Here is a 16,799-nt window from a genome sequence, read left to right on the forward strand (position 1 = left end):
ATTTTTAAAGTGTGGGGGTAGAAGAGGGGTGGACACCCAGAGAGGGCTTGCCCTTCTCAAAAGAGAAGGGGAAGGGAGAATGAAGGAGAACCTATGAGAGGGGTACTGGGAGGAGAGGAAGGGCTGATACTGGGTTATGAGGAAGGGAATCATTAAATAAACTCAATTTTAAAAAATCAGAGAAAAACCTGAAGTATAGAGGTGTTGTAGAGACAGGGATAGTATGACTTAAAGTATAGAGGTGTTGTAGAGACAGGGATAGCATGACTTAAAGTACAGAGGTGTTGTAGAGACAGGGCTAGCATGACTTATTCCTTTACTGTTTGTGTCTTTTGTTTCTTTCTCTTGTCCTGTTGCCCTGGCTAAGATTGCAGATGCTGATTTGAATGTGTGGTGGTGGGCAGCAATGGGTCTGTCATGAGTGGCCTTCACTGCACTGGTAGTGTTACTATCTGCTGAAGCATCCTCCACACCCCTGCTAGGACATGACGTTAAATTTTGCCAGAGACTGTCTCTGCATCTACTGAAGCAATCACATGCTTTCCTGTGGTTCTGTTTCTGTGCTACATTACTACGCCATCACTTAACTTATACTGAGCCATCTTTGGTGGCCAGAAATTCGTCTAACTCGGTTATTATGTGTGATCTTTCTAGTGTTCTGTTGAACTCTATACTTCTTTCCTAGTACTTTACGTTCTTCTTTTTTTAAAAAAAATTCATTATTATTAGTTTGAAAGACATCAGAATCAAAGAGGGCACTCTTGAGAGTGCCCACAACATGAGGAATCTCTAGCAGGGGTGCCAATGGACAAGCAGTCATCACTAGTGCAGGGAAGCTTCAAAGCTCCTGCAATATCTGAAAGAATATCAGTCACATCTGGGCCAGTGTACTCTCCGTTCTTATTTGTTCCTCAAGAAGACATGTCTGTAACATTTCCTTTGTGTTCTGTCCTTACTCAGCCCGGGTGTGAGAACAATATGGCACCAGTACAAACAAACATACACAAGCATGGAGTAGAATAGGCAGCCATCACACAGTGCTATACATGTGAAACGTGGAAACAATGAGAGCAAGATGTGGCAGGGGAAGGAAGACTGTTAGGGAGAGGAAGGGGCCTCTGGTGGAGGGGGGGTTGAGTGTGGGTGACAAGAGTAGATGTGACTGAAGCACCTTAGACTTTAGATGCCATAGAAACCCACAGTTGATAAGCACTGTAACAGACAGAAGAACAGTATTCGGTTAGGAAAGGGTTGGCATTTCCTATGCGTGGGCTAAGTTCCTTCCCTGCTCCCACTTTCCCATCACTGGACTAGAGGGGTCATGCATTAGGTGCTTGACACGTGACACTGGACAGACCTTTAAACATAGTTGTATACACAGATTGGCCCCCTGCCTGGAGTGCCACTCACCATAAGATCCCGAGTGTCCACTTGCTGCCGTCTGATCCTTCCTCTGGTCTGAAGGAAACACATAGAAGCTTCATCACTGAGGACGAGCCCTCTCTGTCCTGTGTCCTTTCTCTTGGGGACACAGAGCATCTCACTGCTGAAAGGCCACCATACTCACCCCTTCCAGTTTTCATGTCAGCTTTCATGGGGCAATCTTTTCTAGAAAAGGGAAAGAAAACGCAGTTGGGAAAGATTTCTAAGCAGGTGGCACAGGCAGAGAACAGACATGGCTAGCTCCTGTGTCGATTCTTTGTAGACTCCTGCTGAGAGGAAGCCCTGGAGCCCTGGGTGGTCTGCACTGTACTGCACAGGCAAACCAGTGCCTGGGGGAGGCAGGTCCTAGATACTCAAAACAGTGCTAGCATAACTCTAAATAAAGATGGAGAGCTTGGCTGGGGCTTTGGGCAGCACATAAGCTATGAGCGTGGGGAGCGTGCTACACACAGCAGCACATGGCCTAGGGTGCCCCTGGACGTGCCATCAGACTTAAGTTAACCTAGGGAAAGTACGATTCAAGGGAGGCCCTAAGGGAGCTGAGAGACCAGGGGTCTTGGAAAACCTCTACAGCCTTCTGGTGAACTTTGTGAACATGCCCTGTTGCATACACCTTACCCCAAAGTGATTATAAGTGTGACCTGGGTATTGTCTTAAGTGATCACACACACACACTCTACATCTGCACTGCAACCATGACCCCATATCTGAGGGTCTTCCTTTGCTTCCTATCCTCAAAGGGCCTTGGGTCTGTGAGATGTAAACTTAAACTCAGGTCCTCACGCATGCTTACACAACATACACTATCCACTGAGTCACCTCCCCTGTGTGTGTGTGTGTGTGTGTGTGTGTGTGTGTGTGTGAGAGAGAGAGAGAGAGAGAGAGAGAGAGAGAGAGAGAGAGAGAGAGAGAGAGAGAGAACATTCATGGTCTCTGTTACCAATTCCTAACAGACTGTTGTCCTTCAAAAAGGATACCTCCTTTGGCAGGGGTGGCCCCAATGGGCTACCGCTGTGGTCCGTCAACACAGATAGTCCATGTTTTTGGAATCACATATGTCCACCAAGTAAGCTTGCCAGTCTCTTAGTCACTCCTGCTTCCTGCCCTGCTTTGTCTGCTATGCCTTAAAACTGCCTCTTGGTATCTCCCATCATGATGAGTGTTTCTTTGTGTCTCTTATCAGTACTACCCACCTTAAGACAGTCTGACTAAAGATAGTATCAAGTGTCCTGCTCTTTGGGTGAACTGAAGATCTGCTGTGATCGTGCAGCCTTCTTTACATCCAGCCACTTAAGATGCCACCTGGCCTTCTTTTGGCCAGCTGTACCTAACAACTTTAGTTTTTGTTGTTGGCTTCCAACTGCCCTCTAGGATTTTATATGCATCCTTGCTAAATAACCCAAAGCTGGGTTCTGTTTCTACACCAGCCATCTGCTGTAGATGGGAACTTGGTCCCTTCCGGCTCCTTCACTCACTTACCCAGACTCATTATATCTGGCTTGTCTTGTAGCTCCCAAGTGCCCTTCCTTGCTGTCTTTTAATATCAAAGTCCCCTATGTTCCCAGTGCCCAGTTGAAAGGTGTGTATCAGGCACCCACACCGTGGGCCAGTATCCTCAGCAGGGTCAAGAGGTATCATCATCCTGAGTGAGCCAAGACCTGGACCACAGTGACCTCTCTGAAATCTACAGAATGAGCAGACCTCTGTATATCTAAGAAACTGTTGTTCTTCAGAAATTCTAACTTAAGTAGGTCTTGCATGTTTCTCTGCCAACTGGCAGCCTGTCCCAGTCCCTCCTGGGCTGCATGCCTTTCCCTCACTTACTTCATTTCACGGATTGGACATTTTTGTTGTTGTCATGTGTCACCCACTTTGGGTCTGAGCCACATGGCACTCAGACTCTTTCCCTATTATTCCTCATTTCCTGCCTTCTGCAGGACATTCTTACTGTGTCTCAGGAATATCCTGTGGGTTTTCTCTAGGAAAAGGGCCAGTGTGGGCCGCATCCCACTTTGCTTCGGAAGATACCTTTGTTTCATCTTGTTGGTAGTGACAGTTTCGCTGTCGTATGATCCCAGGTTGCCAGGGTCTCGTCTTGGTACAAAGCAATATCAAGTCGCTTCGCTTCCCTTGCTGTAGATGCCTCCCACACCCACTGTGGAGATGATCTGCTTTCCCTAGCTGTTTTCAGACGTTGGAGTCTGCCTTCAATAGTCTGTGATTTGTTTGCAAATACCTATAGATTTCTGGTTTTGCTGTCCCTGTGAGGGGCTCTTCCCTGCCTGGGCCTGGGATTTTCCAGCTCTGCAGAGTCAATGGTCATTTCTTCCCTCAGTGCTCATTGAAGTTTTCCAGGGCCTCCCTCCTGAACACTGTGGCTTCTGCTCCACCTTGTGCCTTTGGCTGCAGCATCAGGGATTGGACCTCCCAGCCTACTATGTTCCAATAATTACACACAGTACTGTTACACACAGGACTGGAGCTCTGTGGTTCCCTGTCTACCAGGTCAGGTTCATCATTGAAAGCACATTGAACAGGTGTAATTGCAGTTCATGATAATCTGAAAGGACTTTGATTTTGGGAGATGGCATCAGTGACAGTGCCTATGTTCCTACACACCACTCAGAAATCTTGTCAACCAGCCTTTCCACTACATGAGTCTTTGTCATAGCCTGAAAACTGGTTCTCCCCTGTGGAATACACAGAACTCCAACTATGTCTGGATGTCACCAGTGCTTAAGGGGGCCCTTGCTCTGTCCCACCCACCATCTGTTCTGGGTTCTTTTGCATCCATTGGTCCCCTCTGCCTGTCATAGACTTCTCACCTCCCAATTGCTTTTCACAATTCTGATGACTTCAGGAAGTTTTGGTCAGGATACATAAAATGTCCAGTTTATGTTGGCCCGTGTAAGCATGAAATGCCTCTTATAAGCGTGTGTGTTTGAGCACTGTTGGGGAAGTTTTGGCTGAGGGGCCCAAGGGTTACTGGCAGTTGTGCTCACACCTGTGTTCCTACCTGATAGCCTGTGAGGGCCTGTGAGGCTGCTCTTGTTGTTGTACCTCCCACCAGGATTTCCTGAGCCCTGGGCCCTGAGCCAAACAAATCCTCCTCTCAAAGCAGTATGGAAATTAAGGGTGAGGTTTTGCTAGTGGCAGTAGACTAGGGGAGGGAGATGCCAGTGTCCATTGTCAACAATATACCTTGAGGCTACACAGTGCAGTGTTGACCTCAGTCACCAGCCTTCATTTGAAGGCAGCTCTTCCCCTGCAGAGGTGCAAGTAGAAGAGCAGTAGTTCTACCTCCTGGAATCCTTAGCATGCTGTAGATGTGTCTGCACATGCGCACTCACTCAGTTACCTGCTGCTGCTTGATGACACTATTCCAATCAACCCTGTGCGTCGTCCTCTGGTGTCCCTGCAGCTTGTACTTAGCAGGCTCTAATTGTGGCTTCATGGAGTGCTGCACGTTTCTCTAGTGCTTTCCTGCCCACCGTGGTACCAGCCATTGTTTCTTTTGTTGGTGAATGGCTTGAGGGTGCCATGTCGGCTCTACCTGCCCCAGGCTCCAGCTGGCTCTTGGTTAAGAAGTGTCTTTGGTTAGAAGGTCGTGCTTCCTGGGTTGTAGTTGGCAGCACTCATGTTCAGTCCAGTTGGGGATGGATGTCACACTGGGCTGCAGTGGCTTTGGCCAGGGATGTCTAGCAGCTAAAGACAGGTCTAGGCAGATTGAAGTCAGGCAAACTCTCAGGGAGCGTCCACCCAGAGGTGAGGTAAAATCAGGTTCCCTTTGGGACTGGCTCTGGCTCTTCCTTTGTTGGTCTCCCTGGTCTGTAGGCTTGTTCGTACAGCTGTTGTTGCTGCCCTGGGGCCCTGCTACTTAGGACTTTATGCCCTATTGTTAGGAGTTTCATCTGTGAGAGGCCTCCTCACTTCTCTCCACCCTCTGTATGTGTGAGAAAAGCCAGACGCAGAGACCTTGGACATTCAGGCCAGGTCCTGCAAGTATAGCTTCCTCCCTCTGCTCTCAGTGGCACACACAGATAATGCCAAACTGGCATCCTGTGTGCAGCCTACTCCTGCCTGTCCTCCTCCTGGGAACCCATGAATATACTCCAGCGTACCCTAAGGAGAAACTACCTGTAGGAAGTCTTTTTTTAAAAAAAAAAATTACCAAGTGAGACTGGCTTTTTAGAGTTACTTCTTCCCTACAAATGACTATATCTTTGGGAGTGAAGTACTGTCTCTAGTAGACACCACTTAATATACACATAGATTATACACTGGTCATTTGCCATAATAATAGATCTATGTCTCTCTTACAGCTTGAGCCTCTGCCAGAAAAAGTTCTACATCAGAGACCCAATGCCAATGCCATCCACTCCATGGAGAAAGTGATGGACATCCACAGTAAGTGCTGGCCAAGTCATCATGGGGACCCAGGGCATGAGCACAAGGCCTCAACTTCCCTGGCATGTGATGAGCCAGTAGAGACTCCCAGAACCAGGTCCTACTGTACAGGTGTCAAAAGAATCTGGGCAGCAATGGTCTCAAGCTACTGGGTTCAGTTGCACCGAACTCACTTGGACTGAAAAATCTGTGTCATGCCAGAGGTACTTCGCACAGTATAGAACTTACACCCCATTTAAACAATTGCCAGGCAACAAGTACACAGCCAGACACCCACACATCACCCTGCCTCAGGTACGCCTGCCACTCCTTGCCTGGCTCTCTGATACACTCATAAGCTCACATAGATGATGCACACCCAGCTCCCTACTGGACCATTTAGTTCTGCTTTCAAAACTATTTGAGCTAATGCCCCTGATTCTAAAAGCTGCTTAGGCAGGGCTCCCAGTGCTGAACTTAGATGTGATATATCCACAGCATATATAAGGCTCCGGGTAGGAACTCCCTAAGTCTAGACATGCCTGCAGGTCTCCATATGGCTGCTCTCAGAATTTCTGGTCCCCCACAGCACAGCAGGGTCCCATGAACATGGAGAACCACATCACAGTCACCCACAACAGTCCACAGCCCTGTGTTCAGATGGCCTGTCATGCAGAACTCCACCACAAAGGCCAGTGTTTGTGAGGGTGTTGCCAGCCAGCACTCTTTTGAAAGGCACTTTTCAGGCACAAGTGAGTCTCCGTAGGACCCCATTAATCTGCAGAAGTGGGGAGTCACTGAGTGTTCCCCCTCTCCTCCAGGCAAGTACTGGCGCTGCCTGCAGCGTCTGTCCTCCACAGTGGGGCACTCTTTGATTGAGGCACAGAAGTGTGAGAATGAAGAAGCTGAGACAGTCACCGCCATGGCCTCGTTGTCTGTGGGCGTCAAACCTGCTGAGAAGAGGTGAGTCCCTGTCCGTGCGTCTGTACGGCCTGCTGAGCACACCTGTGCGTGAGGACCGGACAGAATCTTCCTGTGTGCGCACAGTCTTGAGCCAGGCTTGCCCTGTAGGGACAGGGCAGTTGGTGGCACACCCACTGACTCTACAAACTATGCTGTCTATCAAGAAAGGGCTTGCACCTTGGTGGGGCGGGGATCTTGACGACTCTGTAGGAAAGGGAACCTGATTGCACAGGCCCTCCCTCATCCAGCATGCACCCTGCCTTTTCTCTGCAGGTCTGAGGAGGAGCCCATGGAGGAGGAGCCCCCACTGTAGCCCAAGCTGCTGTCCTCTCCTTTGTTTGTCTGTCTTGAAGCTCAGCCAGGAAACTTTCCCGTGTCACTCCTGCGCCCTGCCTTGGTGCTCGCTCTGAGTGCAAAGGGCCAGCAGGCGTGGAGCAGCAGCGGGAGGCCTTTCTGCCGCCCTGGACCACAGGTCTGGAGACGCACACAAACACAGGGTGTGGCAGATCACATGGAACACAGAACAGCGTGCTACACACGGGCACACAGACACGCGGAAGCCAAGCACACGTGGTGGGTTCCCCCGGGGAAGCCACGAAGGAAGAAGCTTGTGGCAATTTGGGTCAAGTTGCCAAATCGAGTTGACAAGAGGAAAATGAAAATCAAAGATCTAATAATACAGAACAAACTTGATTAAAACTGGTGCTTAACATTTGATTCTTACCCACAATCCCACAGTCTCCGTGTAAACCACTCAACTCATCTTGTAGCTTTTTTTTTAACAAGAAAACAAAACAGTTTTCTATGGCTCTGGCCTGCCTTGTGAACCTTAGTGGGGTGCTGTGGGGGTTCACAGCTTAGTGAGGGACAGAGTTGGAAGAAACTTTAAAAGAAAAAAAAACTGGACAGAACAGAAATGTGAGCCTGGAGTCAGCTGAGGCTTCTCGGAGCCATCGGAAGATGCGAGTTTGTGCCTTTTTTTATTGCTCTGATGGAATTTTTTTGTGGCTGGGTTTTCTGAAGTCTGAGGAACAATGCCTTAAGAGAAAAAAACAAAACAAAACAAAAAAAAACACCACTGAGAATTGGTGTGACCGTGTCCTGTGGCTGGCTGAGCCTGGTGATGCCGGCCTGGCATTACAAGAGTGGGCACCAGCCACTGTCCCCAGGGCCAAAGGACAGCCAGCCTTGCTTGGTTTGATCGCCGTTTAAGGAAGATGAGGTAGTTCCAAAAAGCAGCGACCGCCACCGCCGGCAGTTTTGAAGTCTAACACGTTCTAAACGGATCCAAAGTGTTCTTTCCTCATCCGTCACTTAGCAGTCGAGCATCGCCATTCGGTTGTGGAGCATGTCGTAGGCACGCTGCAGTGTTAACGATCGGAATGCTTTTCATTAAAAGCAGGTAGCATGAAGTATTGCTTAAATTTTAGGTATAAATAAATATATATATATATGTATAATATATATTCCACTGTATTCCAAGCTAAGAAACTTGATTCTTATGAGATCTTGATAAAATATTTATAATGCATTTATAGACAAAGTATATATAAATATATATAATAAATCCAGACCGCAGCGGTCCTGGCAGGTGAAAGACATGTGTGTTAGCTCTGAGGTGCTGAGGGCTGGGGTCTGGACGAAGCCCAAGGATTCTGAGCTCCAGCTTGGCCAGCTTCCAGATTGCCAGCATGTTCACCCCTGGGCAACTTCCCTACCAATTTGTACTTTAATTTTAATTATTTTCTAACAGAAGCTCTGCCCTCTCCAAGCCTCCATGCACATATGTACCTGATGAGTTTTTATAGCAAAAGATATAAACTTGCTGTTGATTTTTGTATGAATTTTTCACAAAAAGATCCTGAAGAAAACATTATTTTGTGGATTTTACATTTTTTCCTTACCATTCAGCAGTTTTCTGAAGGTGGTAATGTCTGAAACTTTTTCTTTCTAAATTCTTACTTGTACATTTTTTTTTTTTAGCTCTGAAAGTTATTTTCATGGTTTGATTTTGTTTCTTTTTGTACAGCAGGCAGGGCTCTGCTTTGAGCAGGACGGCTGCTGTCATGCTTGGTTTCTTAGAGCAAACCTCTCGGGACTGGCAGCAGGTCTGTGTGGCATCCTGGTCTCGTCCTGCTCACCCAGGGGCTGCACAGCCAGGGGCTTCTGCCCTGCAACACTAGTAGTATTACAGGGCGTGCAGGCCGCGTGAGCCGTGAGGGTGGTTGGCATTAGAGAGTGTGGACTTGTGACCACTCCGTCAGGATAGAACTCCAGCTCTAGTTTCCCAAAGACCTCTGCGGCGTGTCCATGAGCGCCTGGCCCAGAGCCTGGCCCTGCACCTGTTCAGGAATTTCCATTGCGGCCTCATAACCTGGACTCTGGCTCTACTACAGCCCTGGGTGTTATAGCCTGTGAACCAGGCCCTTGTCCTGGTCCTGCAGGAACTCACAGGGTCCTGAGGGACAGCCAGTCTTTGTCTTTGCTCTTTTTTTTATTCCTATGACAACTGACTTTTTAACTACTAACTTCTTTTCTAGCACTTAAAGCCACCAATTTCATTCCAAAGTATGTGGAGTTCAGACTGGCGAGAGGAAATTGAGATACTCAGAAGGAACATCAAACTAAGTTTCTGGATTTGGTGGCGTTTACAGGGTAGATGGGAACCGGGTCAGGCTTTTATCAGACAGGCTGAGCACACATGCTTGGACTTTTGATCGCCAGGCTGCTGTGAGTGCTGAGCTAGACAGCGGGTGGAGAGGTCGTAGGACAGGCCTGACTGCCCTCCCTGTGGCTACTCTGGCCCTTGGCAGAAGGAGCAGACTTGAGGGAGCCCACGCAACCTCTCCCTTGCTTGTCACTGCATGGTGATAGAGGCCAGCTGTCTGCTCCTCTGGCCACCTTGGCCCATTTTCTGCATACCCTGCCACCTGCCCTCTTGTGCCAGCCACGACTCGTGGGAGGTGCGCCTCATCTTTCTTTTCCAGGTGATGGGTAACAGGCCACTCGTGGCCAGGGTACTGTGAGAGGGGCTCACTTTGGTCCTATTCAGTCACCCTTTGATTCAGGAGCCTGGCCAGGGAGCCAGCTCACCCCAGCTTCCTGTGAGCTGAAAGCATTACCTACCATAGAGCCTTTTCTTCCCTTTGAAGACATGCGTGGCCCTTCCCAACCACCATCACCCCAGGCAGCGAGCGGGTGGGCAGAAGGTCAGCCTTGACCTCCAGGGCAGGACCACGGCACTCCCCTGCCTGGACCTTGAATCTTCTACCTTCTCCCTTCCTCTGCAAAGGCCTTGGTGGGTGCTGGGAAGGAGCTCTGAGCAAGCACTTTACACCCTTTAAGGGAAGCCCGGAGGAAGGCCGTGTCCTTAGGGTCTTCCACCTGCATCCTGAGAGCCCACGCCCCACCAGCAGGCGGCTCTTCCCAAGGCCACCCCCCACAGGGACATCCCGGGGCTCTGGCTCTAGGGCCGCTTTATCAAAGTGTTTCAGTTTTTCTTTTCTTTCAAATCTGTCCCCGAGAGGAAGGACCATCCTGCAGTGGTCTCCGCAGCACTGGTGATAGACTCGGTCGTGTTTCTTTCCTCAGAACATTCCTTCTTCACTGGTCACAGCCATGTGCTCATTCCATCCTTCTTTTTGTAGACTTTGGGCCCATGTATTTTATGGGCATTGATACATATATAAATATATAGATATAAATATATAAATATATTTTTTTAAGTTTCCTACACCTGGAGGTTGCATGGACGTACGCCGGCATGTCTTTATATTGTATACAGATTTTGCACGCCAAACTCGGCAGCTTTGGGGAAGGAGAAACAATGCCTTTCTTTCCCCTCTCATGATGTTTGCAGATGCAGAAATTTTTTTCTGTAAAACAAAACCTTGAAGGAGAAGAGGGGGGAGTTTGAGTCTTACTGAACTTATTCTTAAGAAATTGTACTTTTTATTGTAAGAAAAATAAAAGGACTACTTACACACTTGTTAAGAAGTTTCCCTAGCACCTTTGACAAACCGATAGAGAGTCGATTGTAGCCCTAAAGCTCCACATTCAGACCCTCCTGCCTGCCCGTCAAGCTGGCTGGAGGCGTTTCTTTTATTTTGTTGGTTTTCTCCTTTTCTTTCCCCGCCCAGGGCCGGGTACACCCTGCCTGCTGCCACTGGCCTCTGGTCCAGAACCTGAGGTTCTGGTGAGTCCCTGTCTCAGCACAACTGTGCTGATGAGTTCGTTCCTTCTGGAAGACACGGGGCTGGGGTTCCGCCTTTGTGAGCCCTAGGTCTACGCCACACTTGGCACTGGAGGAAACTATTTCTCCCTCTCAAGGATCCGGGCGTGCTCTGCCCCCGGCCTTGATGGCCTCACTGGCCGCACATTGATCAAAGTCTCCTATGGAAGAAAAGGGTGCAGACAGGTTTGGTCAGGGCTGTCCCTCCACTGAGGAGGCGCCATTTCCCAATCTGTGAGAACAGTAAACATGCTGCTTCCATGTATGTGCAGGAGGCTGACCTCATTCAGCAAGAGCTCACTACAGAAGTGTGGTTGAAGCCACCGGAGCGCTGCGACATGAAGCTGTCTGTGTGTGCTCCACAGCCACAACCGCCTTCACTCTGTAACAGCCTGTTTTCTCTTTGATTGTCTGGACCTCCCCTCCGCGGCGCTTTCTCCTCTTGGCGGGGTTGGGGGTCATGTTTGGTTTTCTCATTCTTGTTTCGTTTTTTGTGTGGTGGGCTTCACTGACCGGCGGTGTCCTCTGGCGGTCACCTCTTTCCACCTCCCGGGCCCAGTGTTTGTACCACATCACACTCTTGTCGCTCTCGTGGTGTAAATAAAGACTGCGTTAATTGCCCTCCCATCTCTGCTACCTGCTTGTGTTCTTTCCCCCAGCTTGTGTTTGCCCCAGGGCCATGAGCCATGAGCCATGACTCCTATGCCCTGGAGAATCATTGGGCCTCATCACTTGGGTTGAACTCCAGCAACCTCTCAGGCTTTTCCCAGCTGAGCACTCAGCCCAGAGCCAGTATGAAAGCTGCCAGTTCCCACCACTGACAGTGAACACCGATGCCCAGTGGTTCAGGTTCACTTGTGGGGTTTGGTTTCCAGAAGAGCATCGTCTACTATCAGGCTAACACCACCTGGTCATATAAAACTTAGCTGTAAGCCGGGTGGTGGTGGCGCATGCCTGTAACCCCAGCACTCTGGGAGGCAGAGGCAGGCGGATTTCTGAGTTCAAGGCCAGTCTGGTCTACAGAGTGAGTTTCAGGACAGCCAGGGCTACACAGAGAAACCCTGTCTCGAAAAAACCAAATCCAAAAAGAAAAAAATAGAAAAGAAAAAGAAAAGAAAACTTAGCTGTAATTTCCGTTTACGTGTCCCAGCTGTTCGTGCTGTGTTACAAGTTACAGGCAGGGCCTGGATGCCCCTGGCTTCAGGTCTCTGAGGGCTGGAAAGGGGTGCACTCCCTGTGTTGGCAGACCCTTCCTGATTCAGCCCAGCATGGTGGTGCCTACAGCAGAGCAGCCTGGGAGAGGGTATCCCGAGGTGGGCCTAAGGGCTAGGCGTTATAAATAAAATCCTCGCTCAGTCAGAACCAAGCCCCATCAAAGCCTCACTGGGGAGGATGAAGCCATGGAGCTGGAAGGTTTGTTTCAGTAGTTCCACAAACTGATGGAACTGCTGAAATTCCCTGCTAAACTGCCCACTTATGAGAGTGCTGGCCCTGCTAAACTGCCCACTTATGAGAGTATGTTCTGCTGAGCCTCCTGCCCATTAACAACCTCAGTTCACCCAAGACAGCAGTCCAGATAGTGTCAAAGACATATGTCTGCCCCTTTATTTCTCTCCATTCATTTACACTGCCTTACAGCCTAGCCCCCAATAACAGTTCCCCTAGTCATGTGTAGCCTGGGCAAAGTAAATCCTAGGTTGGTGATGGGGGAAGGGGTACTATAAGTTACCAAGCACAAAGACCAGACTGTAGGCAGAAGCCCACCTGCAGCAAGAATGCAAAATGCCCAGTAAGATTGTGGGGCCGATGAGCTGTCATAAGTTTCTGGACAAGGACACTTCCCCTAGGGTTCATTCTGAGCATCAAAGTGAGTGGTGCCCTGGAATCTAAGACAGCTCCACCCTGCTGGGGAAGCAGTTGCAGGGGAATGTGAATCTCCTCTCCATGGATTGTAGGACAAGAGTCCAATGATGTCAGATTGTGATAGAGTTGTAAATGGGACACTGGAGCTAACATGAGATGCCTAGGAATTAGATTTACCCAAGATGGCGGGAACACACAATATGGCCTAAACGGGTCCAATAGGGAACTGAGCCATGGGGTTCCATCACAGCCACACCCTGTGTGAGGGGAGGCCTGAAACCAGGACAGGAGGTCTGCTGTGAGAGACCTGTCTTCTGGAGTCAGGCCAAGCTGAGGTCTGAGGACACCTGCCCAGTAGAATACCACAGCAAGAAAGGTGCGCGCACACACAAACACACATATACACACCACCACCACCACCCAGAAAGAGAGGCCAATGTTACTCCAGCAGCACCCAGGGATGGTTTGCAGAATCAGCCTCACCCAGTCAGCTGCCCACCTGAGTCCCAAACCCTGACCCACAGGAAGATGAATTGAGGCCATGCTACTCATGAATGTGGACCCTTCAGCCATCTGGGGGATTCAAACTTAGAAAGTGGGACCCCTCTCCCTGGGTTCCTTAGGTTAATTTCTTCATCAGCCCTACAGGGCAGCTATAGGCTTTCTGAGCCACAAAGACTCCTGGCCCAGTATGTGCTCATCCCACTGTGTTCTTACTGTAGCTGTGTACTGTTGGGCCCTGTCCATGGACCTGCTTCCTAGGCCCGCCATCAAGAAGGCAGAAGGCACACACAGCACCCTGAGCCAGTAACTGCATCAGGATGCCTAGAGGGGAAATGGCTGGAAGCTGGATGGCAGAGTAGAGGAGTGACTGGCGAGTTGAGTTGAGGCACTGTAGTCACAGAGGAGCCTGCTCAGGAAAGAAGGAAATCACAGCCTGTGAGACACTAGGGCAGGAACACCAGAAAGACAGCAGTGCCCAGCTACGGTGCAGATTAGGAGTGGAGAAGTCTCTCATAAGGCCAGGACGGTGAATCTGCAGCACATGGTCTGAATGTGGTCTCCTTCCTTACCCAACCTGATGCCTAGATGCCGACACCATCATCAGCACAGCTCTGGGAACCAAGCCCACTCCAGAGCAAAACAGGTTCTTACCTGCCAGAAACAGAGCCCTGAAATTTCCAGCTGATGGCCAGATGCACAAAGCTCCAGCTAGGTCGCTGAACTGATGGGGCTACCAGGAGAAGCAGGCATTATTCTTCAAACGGGAAGAAAAGGATGCTCTGGGAAGCTAGGACAAGCCTTGGAAGTGACTCCACATGACAGGACTCTCACTGTGCTGCTGGCAGGACCTGCAGGGTGCCTGCTCTGAAGCCAGGGCTGGTTCCACTCTAGCATCTCCTTCCCCAACAGGAACTGGTCCCAGCTCCACCAAAGCCACAGGCAAGCCCTGCTGGGAGGGACATGCCCTTCACAAACCCCTCTACATGGTGATCCCCATGTCTGTCCATGTGCCAGTTTGCTCACAGTATCTTTTTCCATTTAACATAATCTCCATATAACCAATAGCACTGTCTTTCCTAATGTTATTCCTAACAATATTGTGAGTCTGGAGAGAGGGCTCAGTGGTTAAGAGCACACACTGTTCTTGTAGAGTCCAGTTCCCAGTACCTACATCCATTGGCTCGCCCCTCCCTGTGACTCTAGCTCTGAGCGCGCCAACACCCAGTACCCTCTGCTGCTGCAGGCACTAGACATATGTGCCTGCTTCCACATACATGCACAGGAGTATACATAATTAAAATAATAGCAATAAATATTTTATATATTAGACACAAAACTGAGTATCGACAGCCCCAACCTCTCAGCTCAGCATGGGAAAGGAATGCTTTATATTTATTTACTTATATCCTCGGAATCTATTAAAAATGAATACCAACAACATTACTATATTGAAAGGAATTACCAGGAAAGAGGAGTAAGATTGAGTCACATAAAACAAATGAATAACACGTACCCAAGGTGAAATGGAAAGGGTAGGTCTTCGCCCTCTCAGAAGCCCAGGCTTGGATGCTTCTCTGGTGCTTCTGCCCTCACACTCGGGAGCAGAGAGCTGGTTGACTGCAAGTTAGTGTCACACATAACCTGTGCTACGCATTTCCCTGGTCACTGTACCAAGGAGCAGCAGTGTAAGGAGAGATGGACTTTTCTGGCTCAGCTTGAGAAGGTGCAGTCAGCCCTCCACAGGATGGAAGAAATAGTGGCTGGAACAACTGGGTCTGTGGCAGCAGGCATGTAAGGCTTAGTCATATCTCAGTGGAGGAGGAAACATCTGGAACCAGGGCCCTCACTAACCCTCAAGGCTCACCTATCCCCCAATGACCTACTCTCTCCAGCAAGACCTCATCACCTCTAGGCTCCACAACTTTCAAAAACAGCACCCACTGGGAAACAAGGGTTCAAATGCATGAACCTGTGGGGGACATTTTACAATTCAAATCACAACAAACTCTACGTCTTTGGACAAGATATTAGTAGATTGAATCCACTGAGATCTAGAAATATAGAACCATTCATGGTGAGGTAGGCTTTATCCCAAGAATGTAAAGTTAGTCTAACACTTAAACATTAATATCTAATATCTAACAATGTATTATCTAACAGACGGTTTGAGAAAGGCTGTAAGATAGGAAATCAGAACAAAAACAGGCATGAGGCTACTTGGCCTAGCCTCACAATATGCACCCAGTAGGCCAAGGCAAGAAGATCCAAGTTCAATGCTAGCTTGGTCTGTGTGGTGAGATTCTCCCTCAAGACAAAATATCACCATATAAAAATTAAATGTATTTCACTATACTAACAACTGATGATCCAAAATTAAGTCAACAGATCTAAGCCAACTGTGGAGACAATCCCAGCTCTTGACACAGGATGATCATGAGGTGGGGGCTAGCCTGGACCACATGAGACTTCATGTCACAACACTGAATTAAGTTGCAATGAGAGGAATCAGAGGGCAAGGATTACTGACAACTTCAGTATCACAATGCCAGGATGCTCTGTTGACAGTGTTTGATAGTGCTAATGTGCCCAAGAGTGTGCTGACAGAGTGTGGAACCCATCAGTACAGAGTAAGGGTGACAGGAACAATTGGCTCATGCCACAGAGGGTCTGGCAGTGTGGACACCACTAATGGTGCGCTGATGGAAAATAGACTTCATTGATACTGCCTGGATAGAGCCCAGATGGTATCTGCAGATGCTGTTGGTGCTCTATCGATGGATCATGAATGCCTCTGACACCTTCAACAGTGTGTTGGCAACACTGGCAGCGTATCGACTGTGGAAACTGTATTGACAGACTATTAAAGTATAAACACTGATGGTGGTGTTCCTGCCACTCTGATAAGTGTGCTGACACCGTCGCCATGCTCCGAAAGCACTGACTTGTGTGTCTTTCCTGGTACCCACATTTTCCAGCCCCACGGTCACACGCGCCTCACTCTAACCTCACAGAGACCCCGCCACCTCTGACTTGGTGAGCTCTCCTAGGCCTGCTCTGTCCAGAAGCTGGTCTGCAGGGCTATTGAACTCAATTCCAAGTTGGATGACATTTGCAACTCCAGTAGGTCTGTCGGGAGTGTTGGTGTCTGTGCTCATGGGAAGTTTGCTAATGGACTTCAGGTGGCAACTCCTAATCTTATGCCTTTTTTTTTAAACCAATGTTCGTTGAAAAGTGGCCCTCAGGTCCATGTGTCCATGTAGCTAGTGCTCCTCACACCAGCTGAGGGCAGACTTGGATATACCAGGATGGCACTGAAAGCTGCCCATATATCTAAAGCACAGTGCACCTACCGCATGCCAGCAGAGCTGAGTGTGGGTGAAAGGCATCTGGAAAATGGCTATGATGAATG

General features: G+C 49.1%; 1 protein-coding gene across 8 annotated transcripts in view; it reads left to right on the forward strand.

The window, feature by feature from the left end:
• Hdac4 (histone deacetylase 4) overlaps positions 1–11,650 on the forward strand; it is a 246,455-nt gene extending 234,805 nt beyond the window's left edge. For all 8 annotated transcript variants that reach the window (XM_052192276.1, XM_052192275.1, XM_052192279.1 and 5 more), the window contains 3 exons: positions 5,766–5,850; positions 6,651–6,792; positions 7,066–11,650. In XM_052192276.1, coding sequence (XP_052048236.1) covers positions 5,766–5,850; positions 6,651–6,792; positions 7,066–7,105 — 267 coding nt within the window. In that variant the 3' untranslated portion in view covers positions 7,106–11,650. The remainder of the gene's footprint in view (positions 1–5,765; positions 5,851–6,650; positions 6,793–7,065) is intronic.
• Positions 11,651–16,799: the final 5,149 nt, after the last annotated feature.

The sequence above is a fragment of the Apodemus sylvaticus genome, chromosome 9 (genome assembly GCF_947179515.1).
Source record: "Apodemus sylvaticus chromosome 9, mApoSyl1.1, whole genome shotgun sequence".
Classification (NCBI taxonomy): domain Eukaryota; kingdom Metazoa; phylum Chordata; class Mammalia; order Rodentia; family Muridae; genus Apodemus; species Apodemus sylvaticus.